Genomic DNA, 21,751 nt, shown 5'->3' with positions numbered 1-21,751 from the left:
TTAAAATCTTCGATGATGTCATTGTTTAGAGCTAATCTAGGGTCTAAACACCTGTGATTGGTAAAGAAAGTTTGCAATAGATGTTGAAAGAATAAAGTCAAATAAAATTCTAAACTAAATTTAACTTCTAATGTAGGCAAGAGCAGAGTAAAACAAGAAGCAAAATAAACTAACACCACCCAAATATCAATAAATGAACTTTGCTCAATTGTGTTACATTCCTTTAAGTTCCTCACATCTCACAGACAAAATCTAGTTGCAATCAAAAAGCCCTTCGCATATTTCGCATTGGCTTCTTGACGAAGCTTAGCCGGATTTTCTTAAGACGTCTCCTCTTCCTTGCCATTTTCTCTGGCAAAGTCTCCCTCTTAGGCTTATCACTCTTCTTCGCCTTCCGCTTCTTAGTGAATCTTGGGTCCAATTTATACACTTTGGGTGTCATGGGTAGTCCTTTCCGGCCTGCTTCCTTGTAAAGAGCATTCGCTCGTTCCACCTGACCATGAGCACACAACCTCCCCATCAACAGATCATAAGTCTTAATCCCGGGCAAGCAACCATCTTTTTTCATTGCCACAAAGAGTTTCATAGCATGATCAATCCGTTCAATCCCACACAATATCTTTAAAAACCCATAATAAGCTTTCTTGTCAACAGCATCCCCAAACCCAGCTGATTTCATTTGGTCAATCATCTCGTCTCCCTCACCAATCCTCGCAGCTTGATAAAGACTCCTTGTGAGAACTAGATAGGTTGTGGAATCAGGAGAGCATCCCCATTCACCCATTCTCTCAAACAGCTGCAATGCATCATCGGTCTTACGAATTTTGCACAAATTGGTGATGAGCACATTGAAAGTTTCCACATTTCGAGGAACACCCGCGAAAATCCATATCGACGAGGACTTTCTCAGCCTCTGATTGGAGTCGGAAAGGATCCTTTTCCCTACAAAGCTTACACACACAAGCAAGAATTGAATTATAAGCCGTTGTACTAAGCTCGAATCCTCCACGATAAATATCCCCAGCTAACCTCCGCGCCTCATCGAGCTTCCCATCGACACACCACCCTTTAATGAGCAAATCACAGATAGATTGATCAGGAAAGAATTCATGAGCTAGATCCTTCACCATCTTCTCTGCGTGACTGGCGAAACCGTGTTCGCAGAGCGAGGACACCACCATTTTAAGCGAATCTCGATCGCGAACAAAGCCATAATCTTGCTCCATTCTCTCAAAGAAAGAGACCGCCTTTGTCTCTCTCCCAGCCCTAACTAGCCGATCAATCATCGAAGCTAGGGTTTTAGGGCCAGTGACGCCACGACCAGCGATGAGAACATCGTGGATGAACTTGAAATCCTTTCTGCGACCAAAGTAATCAACTAAGTAAGAGAAGGTCTCGTCATCATTCTTGAAGCCAGGACGAGATGAAACCCATTGATGAAACCCTAGAACTGTACGGCCAGCTTCAGGAGATTGATTGAGGACTTGGAGAAATAGAGATGGAGTTAGGCGAATGTGAGAAAAATGGAGATCGAGACGTTGGTTTAGTGGAAGAGAATCTACTTTGAGAAGCTCAGAAGAGATCGATTGGGCGATCTGATCTGTCTCTTCAAGTGGTTTTTGTTTCAGAGGAGGAGATGATGATGAGAAGTTTCGATAAGAAGGAAAGAAGGGATTCGAAAGAGAAGAAAGATCGAAGATATGACGATGGTGTTGCAGAGATGAGATCGAAGAGAGATCGAAGAGATGAGGATGAGAGAGATTGTGAGATTTGATCGAAGAAGAGACGCAACGAAGGAGAAGCCTTCGTAGTTGCAGAGATCGAGACATGACTGTTCTTCGGTTCTTCTTCGAGACCGATTAGGTTTACTTCATGAGTGATAAGTGTTTGAGTTAATGGGCTGGGCTGGGCTGGGCTGGGCTTGGCCAGTTTAATTAGTGGACCAACCTTGGGTTTGCGTACAAGTCTGGAATGGGCATTGTCTTGAATTTTGATCCAGGTTTTAAAGCCCTTTTAAAGGCAGTAAGTGTGTCCTGCTCAACTCAAGTAGGGCATAAAATGGGTCGGATTTTATCTAAAATCCAAATTTAGTGGGTTTGGATCTTTGGAATAGATCCAAATAAAAATGGGTTGGATACGGTTTGATGTTCCTTGATCCAAGTTGGATATAGGCCCATCCCTATATCCACCTATATCAAAATGATACGTTGCTTTGTGAAATATATTTTTAGGTTTTTCGAAAGAGTCACGATAAAATGACTCCCTCACGTGTCATACTCAATCGAGCCCCTTGATGTGACATGTGCTAGAATTGTGGATCTATACTCCTCGGATACACAACTGCACATATTTATGGGGATGTGCTATTATGTATCACGAAGAGTACAAATCCACAGTTCTAACACATGTCACGTCAAGGGAGTCGATTGAGTATGCTGCGTGAGGGAGTCATTTAATCATTACTCTTTTCAAAATATAATTTTATACCATTTTAATATAATATGAATGTTAGATCGCGTTTGAGCATTTTATTTAAATTGAATTCTTAAAATTAAAGAATGTCAATAAATAAAAGAACGTTAATTCATTGAAAATAGAAATAAATCATCTTTAAGACTATTAGAAACCTTGATGGAAGGAATTTTAATAAAAAAGGAACTCTAAGCCCTTACTCTCATCTATAAAATAAAATATTAGCACTCTTATAAGGGAATCGATCAACACATTAGAGGCATAATTCTCTAGTAAATTGATTATTAACCAACGATCAAGTAACACTATAGCCGATTCTATCATTAGAGAGAGAGAGAGGAAAATGTGAGTCTAGAAATCAAGGAATGCAGATCAATTCGTTATGTATGAAAAGAGGAGATCGATTCACTCGACTAGAGAATTCATCATCAAATTCGGATTTGATCTCACCTCATTTAATTTTGGTTGAACCAAAGTGTGATAGGTTCTTGAGATATGGTTGATTTTGAACGATTGTTATAGATTATGGTTATTCAATTAAATCATATAAAGTTTACAATTCTTATAAAATAAAAGGTCATAATAGTAAAATAAAATAATTTAGCAATTAGTAAAGAAGTATAGCAGAAAAAATGTTGAACGGTCCAAAATTATTTGACCCGACCGAATCAAAGCTCTGGATTATGTGAAACAAAAGTGATTCAGATAGACTTTTATCTAGTATGATTCGAGTCAAATTCAATTCCAAATTAAAAATAAAATCGAATATGAATATGAATATACTCAGATATAGCCCTAGTCCGACCCATTTTTACGTCCTAAGTTCAAGCCTGAATGCATGATGTGGCCCATCGATAGCGATAGCCCTAATTGCAACAAAACATTTTCGAGTAGTTTTTATTTAATGTTTAATTTTTTTTTTTTTTCTACGATGGAAAATAAGTATTTCATCTATTGATCAAGATTATTTATAGTCTTTCACAGTTGAACATTCCTCTTTGTGTTAGAGGTGTTTCAAAAATGTCCACAATCGAGTAAATATAACTCTACGAACGAATGGATCCAATCGAATTGGAGAATGACTTTTTTCTAAACACAGTGTTTTTGATGAATTACATCAAATATACAACTACGATGGATTGGGGAAAAAAATACAAGTTTCTTAGGGATCAGCACATGCCTTATAGGAATCCATTTCATTTAAGCATCCCTAGGAAACATTCTCCTATCTCGGCCACTTATTTGATAGAGAGTTCAAATCTCTCGTAATGGAATTTTTTCCAAAGCATATATGTCACTGTTCCTTACTTGTACAGGCCCAAGCGACACGGCTACAAACTTGGTTTAGGTCATGGCCCATGTCTCACTAATTGGGCTGTCAACTATGATGACCATTCATTTTGGACAAAAATGAATTATTATTTGAAGAATAATCACACACTGTGACGTGAAAGTGTGTAGAAATCATAGATGCTTTTCATCAAAATACAAGTCAAAAAGCATAGATGGATCATATACACTTCCACATCACGATGTACGATAAACAACAACAATCATACCAAATGATTTTAATCGAATTGATATTTGCAGCCCATAACTTTTTCAGTTTACATGTCATGATAGCACCACCAGCCGAAACTGTTACACATGTGCCAATCAGTGAAGCCATGTGGATCGAGTTGGCATTAAACATGATTCAAGGCTTATAGATGCCATGAACATGGCTAATCTTTTTATTTTATTACTGAAATATGATAGGTTTCAATCTAGCCCGAAATGATCATAGTCTAGTCGATTTGAATCATATAATTTGCTCCGCTCCCTCAATACTTTTGGATAATTCTTTGCTGGTGGTTCATATCAAATTCACATTATGAATGTGGCATTAGAATTTACATCGTTTCGCACATTGTTGACATGGATGCGTATATGAAATCATTGATGCTTTTAATCAAGATACGAGTGAAAAGCATTTATGATTTTATGTGCAACCCCACATCAGCAATGTGTGAAACGATGTAAATTTTAATGTCACTCTAGCATGACTCTTTTGTCATTAAACAAGGATTGGTTCCCTTACATCCAACCAATTGTGCGGACGATTAGTGTGTATCCCCACCAAATATAAAATTATAGGATCTATTAGTATGGACCAACCACTTTTCCATAATATCTTACCTTAAGGTGCTAGATTTTATAAAAAAGAATTAGAAATCAAGAAGAACATATTGGATATGGTAAGCAAGAATTTTACTGTTTTCGAACATTTGAACAAATCAAAATCTGTATAAGAAAAAGAGTTGGAGTAGGACCAAGCCAATTCAAAGGCGAATCCCTCTCTCCTCGAATCAATGATGGTTAGGCAACTGGTCTCGATCAACCAATCCAACTTCATCTCTAAAGAGAATATAATGATCACATATTGATTATCAAATCATTCACACCTAAGGCATGCCAGATAAAGAGGAAATATGCTAAGGATTTTTCATTCTTTTAATCTTCAAATTGGATTAAGGTTTTGATAATGATTTGTTCATGAGATGCTTATGTTGCTTTGTTTCACATTTTTAGGGTAAAAGGTGGCATAATGAGCTCTACACTCTAGGGTTCCTTTGGTTTACACATTTTTTTATTGTAACTTGGTGTATCTAAATCATTATGACAAGTGTCTCCATTATGTGATAGTCAAGCATTTTTCCCATTATCCCTTCCCCAGTCAACTAATCATGATTGTGGTAGATTTATATTTTAACAAAATAAATATGGAATAACAAGAGAATAATAGTGTCAAGGAGATCATGGAAGACTTAGGGTTATGTAAACTTATAACATATGAAGTTAATAGAAGCAACTATATCTCCAAATCTATCAAATAAAATATTTAAAAAAATGTATGGCAGGGGTGTCCGAACTTACGTTCGACTAGGGGGAATTAGAAGAGTCAGGGCCGGAGCCAAGGCATATGGGTCTCTCCCCTGAGCACGTGCAACACCCGCACATCACACGCACCAGATAAGTGAGTGTGCACCCTTACAGGTGGCCCTGAGGAAATATTGCTTATACTTGGTATCGAACTCATAACCTATGGACTCTCATTACTTATTGGATACAAAATTTCATTGAACCACCCCGTTGGGATTTCCAATCTATAATTTAGCTTGCAGTAGGAGCATATAGTGCCACTAGAAAAAAAATTTTCTCCCACATCTTTACAAACAATATAATATATTTAAATATAATATTATCATTCATATTAGGAAAAAAATTTAAATTATTATCAAAGTTTTCAAAAATACCGAAAATGTTACATGTGTTTATATACCTATCACATATTGTTGACAAATTATTCTCAAAGTGTCAACACTATTTGATAGTTCTGTCAACACTCGTAACACTTTCGAAATAAACAAAAATACTTAATATGGATATTGTTTAAAATAATTATAATTGTTTTTAATCCACTATTTAATATTTATTAAATATAAAATAGTATCGTGTACCAAATTATTGAACTACTAACCAATAAACAAAAAAAAAAAAAAAATCATATAATCTAATATGTCACATATAAAGAATATTTTTGTGCACATAATTCACTTTTTTTCATTTGATATCTCCAGATACTATATATGAGTATAAAAACCCTTATATTTCAAAGAATAGTGAGCGTTCTTGATCTCTCTCAATTTGAAGGTCCAAGATTTGAATTGATGTGCAGTTTTTTTCATTTGATATCTCCACGATACTATATATGAGTATAAAAACCCTTATATTTCAAAGAATAGTAAGCATTCTTGATCTCTCTCAATTTGAAGATCCAAGATTGGAATTGATGTCGTGTCAATTATTTTTGTTTCACAAGATGAAAGGGGAAATTATTAATCAAAAACTATATATTTTATGCAATATGACACAACATGTTGTCATACAAGAAACGCGAGTCGCTATAAGCTATGATGACCACAGGTCCCAATCTACTTTCATAATATTGAGCCCTATTGAACCCCTACTATAAAAAAAAAAAATATGAAAGGGAAAGGCAATTCAACTGGTGATCAAAAGAATATTTTCCCTTTTCAAGATATTATTCTTCCTAGGGATATTCTATATTCCCAAGCATTTGGTCAAGAAATAACATAGATGCTCTTGATCTTTTCTTTTCTAGGGTTTCACATTTACACAAGAAGTGATCAAAATATATGGAAAATAAAAAATTGTTATAGTTAACTTGGTTATTATTTGGCTTTTCCTTGACATTTGTAAATCATTTTGAACCTTTAATTGGATGGTTATGGTATGCAAGCTCATCAACTAGAGACAATTGTCTAATTTCCTGGAAAAAAAAAATACAATAATGTGCACACCCAATGTTCGGGATGAAGTATTGATTATGACAAGACAGCAATCAGATCCAAATATGTACAATAATGCAAGTGGTATCCTACATTAGATTGTATGCATATTTTCTCAGACAACTGGGTCTTCTATGAATTTTACTTAATGGATTAGAGTCAGATTTGGGTCCAAAAATACGATTCAACATTCATCGGTCTATTTTCTCTCTCTATTTTTTGCTTTCGAAGATCAAGCCCAACAAATCAACTTCATTAGACACCTTGTACCCATCCAATTTATAAATTTAACACAAACCACCGAAAAGAACATGAAAATTGAGGTGGTAGAAGAAAATGTTTCAAGTGTTGTGTAAATGTCATGTATTCAATAGGCGATACACAGAATTGCAAAGTCCTCACCCATATTTTTTAGGGTTACGAAAAAGTCAATTGTATAATATTTTCTTAATGATTTTCTATTTTAGGGGAGATAGACGTGTTTTAGTAACTCTTGATTTTAAAAATTGAAATATCTAGAGCTGTAAAACTCAGAAGAAAAAAAAAAGTAATATTCTTGTTCTAATCCTGGACGTAGGCACATCGTCAAACCAATCCTTGTGTTTGTGCAATTTTTGTCTTCGTTGTTGTTTCGTAGTTTCACACCAAGTACACTTCAACTCAAACAAAAGGAATCTCCCAAATCGGATCCATCAAATTGCAAATGGTGCTTCTTACGTTTTGCATGTATTGTTGTGTTTGTTTCTTGTATTCTTTTGATAGTATCATATTAGCAGAATAGATGCTACATGACTCATGGGTGTAATATTTTTACCTTTGGGTTACTTTCATCTTTGTACAGACTATAAATTCATACCAAACTCTTTTACGGGTTTTTATGAAGGATTTTCAATTTTTCAAGAGAGTGAGATTGAAAGATAGTAATTTTGATTTTCATGGAAATGGTGAAAGGATATTATCATCGCTCGTTGATGTAAGCAATCATGGCAAACCACATAAATTTTGTGTCATAATCTCTCCTTATTTATGTTTTGAACTTTTTTTATTTGTTATCATTGCTTCGTACGGTACACCGAATTTAATACACGTCCGTTGATTATTCTTCCTAGGTTATTTATGGCATACAATGCATTGCACCATAGATATTTTTTTCATCTTTTAGAATCCCCATTTAAATGGGTGATGCAAGGGAGCCATGGAATATTAAGAGATATGTGAATGAGAATCAGTAAAAAGAGGAATCAAAGCTATTGGATCACTCTTTTTAGAGGAAAACCAAAAAGATGGTATTGTTTGGATATTCAAATACCCGATGCATCTCTCTCTTTTTGGAGGATAAACAAAAAGAGAGAAGCTTTTAGAAGCACTGCTCCTCCAAAAATATATTCTTTGAAGGATTTGGATCCCTAAAAAAAAAAGGTGAGGTTGGGTTCTTATTCTTCAACAAATTGGAGGTTTTATGCTTAAAGTGAAGATCAAGAGAAGAGATCTTAAGTGCCATAACTACGATTTGCATTAATAAAAACAATCAAAAAAGAGACCAAGTTTCATTCAAAAGGCTCAGGAATAAAGAAGCACAAATCATTGGAGAATAAAGCTATGAAGAGAGGATATATGTGTGATGATATCTCCAATGGATGAGGGGTTGTGAAATAAAGAGTAAAAAGGCTTTCCTTCTTTGCTAACTTTTATAGTAAGGAGCCTTTAAGGTATCCTTCAATGGAGGTCGTAGGAGCGGCGTATATACAACAAGGGTATCGGGACTGCAAATTCAATTGTATTTGGATTAATTATTTTCGACACATTCCTTGCTTAGATTGTCTTTCATTTTGGAATTGAGGTTCTTGAAGAGAAGAAATATAATACATCAACTAAGGATAGAGACACCAAAATGGGTTATTAAAAACATAGAAAGACGAAGAGGAAGAAAAAAGGAGCAACTATAATCATATCCTTACAATAGGAAACATTCAATTTCTTCCTCGAGCGTTCTCTCTCATAACCAATCCCTTTAAAGCTCGAAAAGCTTTTCTCACCTAAATAGAAATCCAAATCGAAGAGTTTTGGAGAGGAACAAATGAAAACGATGGTATGATCATTAAAAAGACACTGTAACCAAACATCATATTTTATTGGTAATCTATAAAAGCAGTCGGTGTGGCGGTATCAGCTCTAAAAGCAAAGCATAACAATTATCAATTTTGCCATCAATAGGTATATTAGGTTTAGCAATCAACCAAACTATTAAGCCTATAATCAACTAAATTTACAAAAATGAACCAATCATTTTAGTTACTTTTAAAGAAGAAATTGCTTATTAATGCAAAGTGAACCCTAAGCTGTCATCTTATTTCCTTTGCGAAGCTCAAGCTCATTATTTCAATCAAAAATTTCAAATTACATTGAAGGAAACATTAAAATTTACAGCCTTAAATAGGAATGCTTTCTCTAAGCTAAATACATGATTGTAACTTAAGTTTGTCCAAAACAAAGATGATGAGGATGATGATGGCAGCTTAAGTGAAAGAAGACATGTAATCTAATGAAAATGACTAATTTTTTCTTTGTTAAGAAATGAAAGAGAAAAAGCCTAGACAAGAACTTTTCTTCCATTTTTTAAAACCATCCAAATTTTGCTTTCTATTAGTCTCTACTTACTCACAAACTCTTTTTTTACTTTTCATGCCCACGGCATAACCATAAGAAGGGGGTGAGTAAGCAACCCTTGTTGAAGAAGATGTTGAGTCTTTTTTTGTTGATGTTCACATTTCAAGAAGATAAAATAAAAGATCACAAAAGATCAAGGCGAATCGTACTAGAATACCATTTTCCACAACTCCAATCAACGAGCTTTTATTTCTACCACATAAGTCCAATTGGGGAGGATGGAGACACAACTCCAATCGACGAGTTTTTTTTCTTCCACAAAACTCAAATTGACAAGGACGGACTTGGGGTCAGTGTAAGCACCTCAAGATGCATGTCCTCATATGAGACCACCACCACACTAGACAAGTGAGCCCCAACATCACAGAACCATGTGGGTTCCAACAAGTAACTTACTAAAAGCATTATTAGGTGAGATGCTAAGCAATTTTCATGGCAAAACAAGTAAGAAACAATAAGGTAACTTTATGACCTACTTAGAACACACCTAATAAAATACCAAAATCAGCTAGACAGGAGAATTCAAGCCATTGTGCAGTTCTTTCCCTTGGAATTTGTATAGCTTTATATGAACTAAATACCAAAAAACAGCCATTTTAGTATAAGTCTAATAAAAAAAACATGATGACTATAACAAAAACTCTCACTCCGCAAAGCATTTCTTTCCCTTGGAATTTGTCTAGCTTTATATGAACTAAATTCCAAAAAACAGCCATTTTAGTGTATTCTAATATAAAAAAACATGATAACTAGAACAAAAACTATCACTCCACGTATATACATTGAAAGATGCGTACAGTGCAATAGATATCCATGTATACATACACGACCATATTAACTTGGCAGCAATCTTTCAAAAAGCCCACATCAACCCACATATCACACCCCAACACTAAAGCCATTTAAATCTAAAACATCTACTAAAATAAAAACAAGTTCAAACAACCTAATTAATCTACCTAATCATCATATAAGGTCCCAAAATCATTGAAAGTAAATCCCAATCTTCCAAGTTCTTCAATTTCAAGCAACCCTAGGAACAGCCTTACAGATCAAAGGATTCTTCATCTCAAGAGACAATTTAAGGCACCCAGACAAGTCCACACCATTATCAGAAGGCACCCATTTGAAGCTTTGAAGCAACTGAGCCAACCAGAGTTGAACAGTAGCCAACCCCATTGTCTTACCAGGACAGACTCTCCTACCAGCCCCGAATGGTGCCAACCTCAAATCAGATCCCATAATGCTCACATCTTCATTCATAAATCGTTCCGGTTTGAATTCACTTGGTTCTGACCAAATATTCTCATCGTGGGTTATCGCCCACATGTTCACCATTGCTGTTGTCCCAGCTGGGATGAAGTTTTTTCCAATGTTGACATCATGGACAGCAAGTCGGGCCCATGACAAGAGGGGACCAGGAGGGTGCATTCGGAGGGATTCCTTCACTATAGCTTGGAGATAACGAAGGTTAGGGAGATCAGAATCTGATACTTGTCGAGCAGCATCACCGACCAAAGTGTCAATTTCAGCTTGGGCTTTGGCTTGAATGTCTGGGTGCAGGACCATTCTTGCAAGAATCCACTCTAAAAGGATTGCTACTGTATCAGTCCCTCTAAAGATCATTTCCTGAAGTATATGAGAAATGTAATATTATTAGACTTTCTATCAGTAGAGATTTGAAAATATTAATTACAAACAAATTACAAGATACCCCAAAATAAAAACTAAAACAAGCCCATTAATTCAAAGAAGTGTGGTCATTTTCATCACTAAATTTCTACCAAAAATAAAAATAAAAACAGCTATCGTAGTTGGATATAAATGAAAATAATACTAAAAACTGAATTACACCAACTGTAAAGAAGCAAATCATAACCATGGATAAAGAACTTCCCACCCAACAACTAGTATTTGTAGGATTGCAACTCATGAATAAACAATGCTACTACACTAAAATAAATAACTACAGGTTAAAATCATTATCAAGAAAATGAAAATAAAAATAAATAAATAAAATGAATTGAACTACAACTACAAGATTGTCAGACATGGTTGTGGATATCGGATATAAACAACCTTCCATCAAAACAACTAGTATGAAGGGTTAGAACTCATGAACAAGCTACATCACACCAAATAACAAATAGAATGCCCATTTTCTTATCAAAATGGAGTTAAATAGTCTACTACATCAAGCTTACAAGCAAAAAACATGAAACTATGAGTGAGATAATAAATCAGTAACTAAAACTCAAACAAGGACATTCACCAATAAAACAAGACATCAATCAAAATTTCATAAAATCAATGAAAAAAAAGAAGAAAATCCAAAGAAAGAGAAAACTTACCCAAAGAACAGCAATCATATCAGAGTCACTGAGGGTCTCCTCCTCCTTCAAATCAAGTAAGACATCAACAAAGTCTCCAACACTCACTTCACCCAAGACTCCATTAACTCTTCTTGTCTTATGATCCTCTATGATCTTCCCCACAAAAGTATTAACCTTAGAAACCAAACTTCTGCATCTCTTTCTCACTCCTTGCAAATCCAACCATCCCAAAAGTGGAAAGTGATCACTCCAGTTGAAAATCCCAAGCAACTCATAGCCTTCACTCACCAACCCTTCAAGCTCAAACCCATCACCACCAACTTCATTAAAATTATAACTCCTCCCAAAAACACTCATCATCACATTATTCAAAGACCCAAAATGTAACACTTTCTTCACCTCAACCTCCCCTTTAAACCTCATCAAAACCCCAATCTCCTCAATCATTTTTTCACCGATTTCTCTTCGAAACACACCAAAAGCAGCGATTCTCTTTGGACTGAACAAATGAGTTGCTGAGATTCTCCTTAGATTCCTCCAATACTCTCCAAAAGGAGCGAAACCCATTGCTCGGTGGAACAAAAGCTCGTAAGCGGATTCCTTAACAGGTCGATCGGCAAAAGCCGAACTATTGAGAATCTCTTTAGCTGTGTTTGGGTGACTAGAGATGATGAAACGAGTGAACCCAACAGAAAACGCCATTAGAGGAACAGCATTGAAGGTTCGAGCAAGCTTGGCAAGAACTCTATGGGCTTTAGAACCAGTGAAGGCGAAGAGTAGACCCAAAAGAGGGAACCCAGATGGACCTGGCATGGCGGTTTTGGTCTGAGATTGGGCCTTGGAGATAGCCCAAGCAAGCCCACCAGGTGCGAGCCAGAAACCAAGGAGAGGGACGAGAAGAAAGACACAAATGAGAACTTCGAAGCTGAGGGGAGGCGAATAGGCGGTATTGGGGAAGAACAAGCGGTATTCCGAAACCATTTTAATGGTCTAGAGTCAGAGAGAGAGAGAGAGAGAGAGAGGCGCAAGTGACGAAGAGTGTGGGGGCGCTTAAATAGGCGTTTAAAAATTAACCAGAGGTAAAAACGAAGTTTTAACCGTGGTTAATTCAATTTTACGAATTTACGGCTTTACCCATTACCCTTGGCGTATCAACTTCGATTTTATAACTGAATTTTTTTCTTCTAAAATAATGATTCTGTCACCCTTACTTTATGTTTTTGCAACTTTTTCTCTTTCTCGTACAGGTACCCCACTTCAGATTACCTTTGGTTGATATAATTGATCTGGAAATATAACCCTGACCGTCCATTTACTTAAGCCTTCGAAAAAGTAAATGGTCTCTGATCTTGTGGTTTTAATGATCTTATATTTGATCTGGAGAATCTTACAATGGGACCCGTTGTGATGGTGGATCTTTTCTAGTACACATATATGCAGAAATTGAGAATTTAAGGGTTTTTGATTTTAAACAACACTAATGCTGGGGTGAAATGTTTTGGGTGACAAAAATGACATTTTGATGTGGCGGTGAGCAAATAATTTCTCCAGATACAAGGTTAAAAAAAAAAAAACAACATCTAAGGTTAAGTGCAAGTGCAAGTCCACCGTGTCAAAATGTCATCTTTATCACAAAAATGTCACCCTTTTTCTTTCTTTCTTTTTACCCTTTTTCTCTTTTGTGTCTCTAACCTTTTGACATGGATTATTTAGAAAAAATATATATTCATTTTATATATTTTAAGTTCAATATCAAAATTTTGTAATTGTTATTTTGAATAATTGAATTGAAGTGAATGTAACGTGACTAACTTAGTAAGATTTCAAATCTTACAAAGGGTCTTGAGCTGACATCTAAATATATCTAAAACATAATCAAATGTCACTAGTTTATAACAAAAGAAATTTTAAAATCTTTGAAAATAATCTAAAAAAAAGAAGAAAATTTATTTTTCATCATTAAATTTAATTTCAAATTTTGAGAGTTCGATAATTGTCAATTTTCAACACTTTAAATCAAGCTAAAAAAGATATTATCTTTTGAATCTCATTTTTTTTTTTTTTCATGAAATCTAGAAAGTTGTTATGTTGGATTGCCAATATGGTAATCCAAGTAGGTTCAATGATCCTTATAAGATTTCAAGTCTTACTAAGTTGGTAAGGGAAACGTCTTTCATTACAATACAAGAAATGAAATAACTCGAGTACGCATTTGTTGTTAACAAGTTTCTATGTTAAGCTAATGAACCAAGGGAATAATGTCACGTGTATTGCAAAAAGCAAGTGTTGGTCGGTGGAGAGAAAATTTTTGAACGGTTAAAGATTTTCAATATAGATAACTTTAATACATGTGACATCATGCTATTAGTTCATCACCTTAGCATTGTTTACTACAAATGTGTACTCAAGAAAACTCAAGCTTCTTTTGAAGCCATTGAAGCATCCAATGTGCCAAATATGTGAATCTTCCGGTATGTGTTAAAGGTAACCATCAAACTGGTCACATAGGATGTTAAAATAAATGGATGGACTATGTTTTTAAAATGAGTAATAATTTTCCGACCCCCCCCCCCCCTCCCCCTTGGCATACTCAAAATACTCTCCTAATGTGGTATGTGCTAGAACCATCAATCTCTTTCCTTCGGTATACACAACTGCTAATAGTTATGGGGAAGTGCATATGTGTTTCACGAGGCAGAAAATCTATGGTTCTAGAACATGCCACGTCAGGAGAATATTTTGAATATGCCACGTGGGGGAGTCGGATTATCACAACTCTTTTAAAATAGTTATCTAAAGAATCACATACTATTGTGGTATTTATTTATGCTTGTAAGATAGGTGTAAATGTGTAATCCTACCTTTTTAATCTCTTGCCAAAAGAAAAAGAAAGAGAAGATTTATAAATGAGTGCTGATAATCTGACTTTGGCATGTAACAACTCAACCGACTTACTTGACGTGACATGCTCGGGAACCGTAGATGCGCTCTCCTCAAGACACAGAACTACGGTTCCCTATAAAAAAGTGCAATTTTGTATCTCGAGGAGAGCAACTCTACAGTTTCCTAGCCTATCACATTAGGTAAGTCGATTGAATATGCCACATGCCGAAGTCAGATTATCCCGACTCGTTATAAATATTAATTCAGGAGAACAATCATTTAATTTAAAGTTGGAAATGAGGATATAAAGGAGAATTTAGCTATATGAGTATCTTTATGGAAAAATCAGTTTTTTTTTTATTTAAGAATTTGGGGAAAAAAAAGCACTTGATGTAAAAAAAACATTAGTTTAATGTTTGTTACCACATATTCCCAATTTGATATAAAAGTGAATATATGGTCCTTATAAATATTTCAAAAACTTAGATGAGACACTAATTTTAGCATAACACTCAACTAATTTATATGATTGTACTTTTAAAGGTTCATAAATTTCAGAGTTTATCTCCCTAAAAATATGTTATTGAAAAATCAAATCTCTAAATATAAAGTTTACAAAAGCTGAAAATGTTGTAATTATATTCTTAAATTATTCTCTGTATACCTCAAAAAATTTGGAAAATATTTTAAAACCATCGTACAAATTGTATTCCAATCATTTCCTTACCAAATTTTCACAGTGGAAGAAAATGAGTTTTTTTTTTTTTTGGGAACCAAGGTATCCAATCCTATTCACACTAGACTAATTCTCGAGAGTAATTTCTAAAATAAATCTCTAAGGGCCTCCCCGAATTGGGGGATTCAAACTCAAGACCTCTGCTTCGTGAATCATTGTCTTGCCCATCTCATCAACCCTTTTGGGTTTGACATGTGTTGCTTTTTTGTTGGCTGCATGACATCAAATCAAATTTGGAATCATATTGTCCCTTTTATTTTTTATGTTATCTATGGCTGTAGTTGTAGGATTAAAATTGCACAACCAAATTATCTATTTAAAATCTTAATCATGTCTAAAATGTTATTATTCAAAATTTATTAATTATTAAAATGAATATATTTGCAGAACGTTTACATTTCAGGTGTAATTTTTGTATGGGTAAGTTGGACTTGAATCCACAGCCTCAAAGTAGTTTTGTGATGTGTCAAACGATTGAGCCATGGGTCTAAGCCAATATTACCAGTGTATTGCCCTAGTTAATTTTATTTGATGATAGTGGAAATGGTTTTGTAATACGAAGCATCTCGATATCATTCACGAGTGAGGAAAATTTCAATGAGGGACATCCTTCATAATGACTCACTGGAGATCAATTGCGACTTCTACATTATTTCAAAAATATCCACCAAATCGACTTGATTGTATTTTTATGGTTTGTTTAAATTTATTTATTTGTTTTTTAAAAACATAGAAATCGTGGTAAATTTCTCTTACCCTCTTTCTCTCTTAGCCTTTCTTTTTTTTAACATCTAGGTTCTAAAAACAAATGGACAAATATTCTTATCAGTCGATCGATTCAACGATGGAATCTAACTTGCTATTAATGTGGGTATTTTTGTCTCTAAAGTAAGATTTGCAATTCAAATTAATGTCATGAAATAATTAGCTGGCAAATCAAAATTGGAACTGGCTTCATTTGCAGAGTTAGAAGTCTCTGCACAATTTGCTCCTAATATCGATAAAGCTACTCAAAATCAATTGGTAAGAGGTCAAGGATTACATGAGTTGCTCAAGCAATCCCATTCAACCCTCACGCGGTGGCACAAATACACCCATACGAATATATATATATATATATATCGTATTATTTTATACGTAAACAATACATTATTTTTAGTAAGAAGAAAAAAATATCAATGATCTCAACAGGTAAAGTCAAGGATAATATTGTCATGCATCACAATCAAGAACGGTGTCTTGTTCCGTTAGAAGCATATGATGTCTGTGTGGCACATTTTTATAGGAAATTAAATATGGGAAATGTTCAGTGCCCAACCATTTGCCCAACATGTTTTGTCCTACATAGGTTAGAAGTTTTGGAATGAGCTGATTTTTTGTGAGGATGATCTCTACAGTTAGAAGATCATCCTCACCAAAAATCAGTCTATTCCAAAACTTTTAACCCCATATTTACAAGTTGAAAAATCATGGACCGTCCATTTTTTGTAAATCATTTATGATGGGGTTAGAAGTTTTTGAATAGGCTGATTTTTGGTGAGGATGATCTCCTCATCATAGAGATCATCCTCACCAAAATCAGCCTATTCCAAAACTTCTAACCCATGTAGGATAAAACATGTTGGGCAAATTGTTGGGTAAATGGTTGGGTGCCGAACGGGACCCATTAAATATATCACATTGTCTGTAATGTAGAAAAAAACAACTTTGTTTGGAATCCAATATGTTTTAATCTCCAACCAAAATATATCAGGTAATACCATTCCTATTCTATAAGAATGGAACACCTTACCAAATCTTGACTCTATTGTACCTTTTTTTCTCCATCTTGATTATAAGGAAATTTCAAATATAAATGTGTAATGGTTGAATTAATGCATTTTGGACCTTTTATAATGCATGGTCTTAAGGATAAATCTTTGGCATATATATAAAGAAAATACTGATTAGGTTTGAGAATCTCATCAAAAATCTTGGTGAATAGGTTTACTACTTATTCTATACAATTTAAAATGGGTCAGATTTTATCTAAATCCAAATTTAGCAGGTTTGTATATTTAGATTAAAATGAATATTTTAAAGATCATTTGTGCACATGTATCAAAATGACTTATTTGTACTTCAAAATATTGATTAAAGAGTTTTTAAAGATTATGTAGTAAAAGGGATATATTTGTAATCTCAAAGACTAATCAATTTATGAAATTGCAATTTTCACTATTTTGACCAAAAACAACTTTGATAACTTTAGATTAAATGTGAAAACAAGGGCATTTTTGCTCATTCATATTTTGTTGTCGAACCACTTTTACTCTGCCTTCTCTCATCATAATGAGAAGGATATATTTGTGAGTGAGTAATAAATTTCTTTTTTAAACAAATAATTAATGAGTAAGAATTGAGTTAAGTGTCCATCTCCTAATCAAGGTGAAGTGGCACTCTATTTTATGCCACATGGCATTTTTTTAGGAATCATTGATGGTTTGGATATGTGATCAATCCCTTGGTAAACCTATGCGCCTAAAATCATAGTGTTTGATAATGGTCAGATCGAATCTCTTGAAAAAGAATTTAAATCCAAATAATTAGGAATCATATTCTTAAGAGAATAATATGATAATGGATTCACATCACCAATCAAACTGAATTTTTTTAATACCTAAAAGCGTATGGATCAATTATCCTGGTAAGTTTGAAAAAAATAAAAATAAATTATCACGTGGCATTTGATTGGATCCTTACTCATAATTAATTATTTGAAAGATCTTTTTGATAGAAAGACTTTTGGTTTGTTTGATGAATAAAACGGCTATTTAATTGGTTGAAATAAAGCTTAATTCAGTGACCAGACCAGCTCACACACTCTATTAGACAGCTAAAGCAACAGTCGGTAGTACTCCCACGACAAACGCTTGAGATTCTTCCACGTCTCGCAATCTTGCAACACAAACTTGCCAGGGAGATAGATAAGTAGCCATTGACGTAGCCGCACTCCCCGGGTCTGAGTGTTACGGCGCCACTCTCTGTGTGTCAGCAAGCGCAGTGTTGTTGCTGATGCCACGAATAAGATTGTGGTGTACGGCCCATAGTGTTTGTGTACTAGCTGTAGTCCCTACCTCTATAATATAATAGGTAGGTATGCGCTTCCCCCAACCATTATTTCTTCTGATTCCAAACATACCAGCTTATGTTTTTTTTATTTTTTTTAATTGTCCAACGAACCAATCAGATAGTGCCATGTACTATATATTGCAAATTTTGTAGACATGGTTACATACCCGCTCATGTTTTATATATTTTTTCTTCCAATGAATTTTTATAACATTGATTAAAAATCATGGCAATTTCTAATCGTTGATCTTAAAGAATTTTTATGTAGAAATCACCAATCGTGTAAAGAAATTTTGTTCGCAAAAAAATAAATCTCAATAATTTCACAAAATTCGAATCGACTGGTCATAAAAATTTACGAAATTTAGGGCATCACCAAATTACAAAATTATACACATTGGGGACATTATGTCTTTATAGACTTCAGCGACCTTAACATCGCCAATGACGATGTCATCACCCAAAAGCGCATAGCGACTAAAACGACGACCAGGCTAGACCTTTTCGGCACAATACCACACCAGGAAGTGATGTGATAATGCAAAGAGAGGCCAGGACGACAGATAACCAAGTGGTTGACCCGTGCGAAAAGTTAAGAATTTTTGGTCACTTCCTTTATTATTACTTTATGGAGCTGAGAACACATTGGTTCCCAAACCAGAAGCTATCCATGCGAACGCAAATCCCTTATTGACATGTCTATGAAAAAAAAAAAAAAAATCTCTCCCAAATTAGAGCGACCTTTATGATTTGCTCTTGGGTTTAAGGAATATATGTCAAGTTTGTATCGATCCACCCGAAGACCATTTCAACTTGAGTGAGGCTAATCAAAGTGGTAATCCTTATTTGACATTAGTTAGTATATTTTCAGAGTAGTTATGAATGGATTAACTACCATATTAATGAAATGTTTCCTTGATGTACGCTATAGGCGCAGAAGATATAGGATTGAGAATTATAGATGTCATAATTTTGACAAATGAAACTTGAAAGGAAGTATAGAACAAGATAATTAACAATGGAATCACATCAAACACAATTTTATATACAAAACTTAAATAAAATCCATAAATCTCAACAAATATATGATATAAGTTATATACTTTATAACATATTATCGGATTGAGAAATGATTGATCCAGATCCAATCTAATAAGATATTAAATTAAAATTCAAAACATCGATCCAAACCCAAAGTTATCGGATTGGATTTCAAGTCTGATCCAATTCATTTACAACCTTAGTTATATAAGATGGAATTCAAAGAATTTTGAAAAAACAAAAACAAATTAAGATTGTCTAAGCATATTTCTTCCAAAGTCTCATTTTTTGGAGGATTCTTACGATGGATAACCTGATTGTTAGGGGTTAGATCGCTCTCAACTATTGTCCCTTTTATATGAAGGATGTAGGATCTGTTGATCATATTTTTATTTATTACTCTTATTCACATATTATATGGTCAAAATTTCATGATCTATTCTGTGTTGTTTGGGTCTTTCCATGTAAGTTCTCCACGTTGTTAGTTGAGTAGATCAGTAATATTTTTTATTTCAGAAAAAGATTCCTTTGGAATTTACTTTCCTCGACTATTGCTTAGGGGGGGAGGGGGAACGAGAGGAATAATAGGGTGTTCAATAATAAGATGGGAAGCTCTTACGACAGGTTTTTGGAAATCATGGGATTGTTGTACCTTTGGTCGAAACAAAACTTAGAGTTTGCAGGGTCTACTTTTAAAGATTTTATTTTTAGATGGAATTCTTTTTGTAATCATTAATGTTTTAGCTTTTCTTTATTATGTAGTTATTTGATCGGTTTCCTTGTACTTTGTTCCTCTTGCTTTCATCAATATATTACACTTATAAAAAAAAAAAAAAAAAAAAAGATTAATTTTCATAGTTGAATTTCAATTTTAAAATTGAGAGTTCAATAACTATCAAATTTAACACATTGGATCAAGTTCAAAAATAATTGTGTTTCTTTTAAATTTGAGCTTTTCCATAAAACCTAGAATGTTGTAGTATTAATCCAGGGATCCCACGACCTTTTGTAAGATGTGAAATTACCAAATTATTAATGTTTGCCTGGTTTATTAAAATAACGATTTGAGCGGCATGACTCGTCCAAGCGAGATATATCGGATGACTCAGCTCGGTTCTTGCGGGGAGAGATGAGTCGAGATACCGATTTGAAAAATGATGATTGCCTGGCTCGCATATCAGGGTTTCCATATCATATCAAGTCGTCCTCCCAGGGAAAGCCGTCGTCGCCAAGCTCGAACCAGAGCGAAAATGGTAGATCTCGATTGTTCCAGATCTGTTACTGTTTTTTAGCTATTTGATTTGATTTGATTGAACTCTTTTGATCTTCATTTGTTCATCTGATGTTGTAGCCGTCGCACAAGACTTTCATCATCAAGAAGAAGCTCGCGAAGAAGATGAGGCAGAACAGGCCCATCCCTCACTGGATCCGTATGAGGACCGATAACACCATCAGGTTTCTTTTAATTTGATCCTTGTTGATCGATCTCTCAATTACTTAAATTTGATTGATCTTCTTCTGAAACTTAGTAAAAAAAATAAATTACATTGATTTCTGTTTTTCAATCCATTTTCAGGTACAATGCGAAGCGCAGGCATTGGCGCCGTACGAAACTAGGGTTCTAAGGAGGTTTTAGTTCCTAATCTTTTAGGGATTAGGTTTTAGTTTCTTTACTATGAATCTGGATTACGATTTTGGACCCTGTTGTGTTCTTGATTTTATTCAAAGATGAAATTTCTTAAGTTAAAGATCTGTGTTTTAAGTTTTAACTCTGGTGTGTGTGTGATCATCACTTCAATTGATTAGAATTGAACCTTATTCGCCATCTTTCCTTGATGAGAATCCTAAAGTTATGAACTCATTGAGTCATTGATGCATTATGTTGTTTATATTATATGTAGTTTAAGAGAGGCTTGCAATGTAGCCAAAGCTTCCCCTTGAGCGACTCCCTCACTTAATGGAGGTTGCCACATTTGCAGCATTTCTCTTCCATTTCAACTTTTTTTGCCCTACGGTTATGTGCTTTATAATATCTTCTTTAATCTTTATTTTATTTGCGTGAATTTATTCTTTAATTTGTAAGATTTTGTTACTTAATTTCTGCTTAGGCATCATGGTTTTAAAACTCGTTTTGGCGTATTGTCCCGTCCATGAAC

General features: G+C 34.5%; 3 protein-coding genes across 3 annotated transcripts; 1 reads left to right on the top strand and 2 right to left on the bottom strand.

The window, feature by feature from the left end:
• Positions 1-165: 165 nt before the first annotated feature.
• Positions 166-1,880, bottom strand: PNM1 (Pentatricopeptide repeat (PPR) superfamily protein). Its single transcript, XM_086448720.1, is given in 2 exon segments — positions 166-883; positions 885-1,880. Coding segments are annotated over 2 exon segments (1,566 nt in total). The 5' UTR covers positions 1,830-1,880; the 3' UTR covers positions 166-262.
• An 8,361-nt stretch (positions 1,881-10,241) lies between these two features.
• Positions 10,242-12,857, bottom strand: LOC147399234 (cytochrome P450 78A5-like). Its single transcript, XM_086448719.1, has 2 exons — positions 11,843-12,857; positions 10,242-11,120 (listed from the first exon to the last, which is right to left on the bottom strand). The coding sequence occupies exons 1-2, from the start codon at positions 12,803-12,805 to the stop codon at positions 10,515-10,517; spliced, it is 1,569 nt and encodes a 522-aa protein (XP_086304845.1). The 5' UTR covers positions 12,806-12,857; the 3' UTR covers positions 10,242-10,514.
• Positions 12,858-20,690: 7,833 nt separating this feature from the next.
• Positions 20,691-21,413, top strand: LOC147399233 (large ribosomal subunit protein eL39-like). Its single transcript, XM_086448718.1, has 3 exons — positions 20,691-20,848; positions 20,947-21,050; positions 21,172-21,413. The coding sequence occupies exons 1-3, from the start codon at positions 20,750-20,752 to the stop codon at positions 21,218-21,220; spliced, it is 252 nt and encodes an 83-aa protein (XP_086304844.1). The 5' UTR covers positions 20,691-20,749; the 3' UTR covers positions 21,221-21,413.
• Positions 21,414-21,751: the final 338 nt, after the last annotated feature.

Source organism: Akebia trifoliata, chromosome 7 (assembly GCF_017979445.1).
Source record: "Akebia trifoliata isolate Shusen 1 chromosome 7, ASM1797944v1, whole genome shotgun sequence".
NCBI classification, from domain to species: Eukaryota; Viridiplantae; Streptophyta; class Magnoliopsida; order Ranunculales; family Lardizabalaceae; genus Akebia; species Akebia trifoliata.
This window is presented reverse-complemented; position numbering and strand designations above follow the sequence as displayed.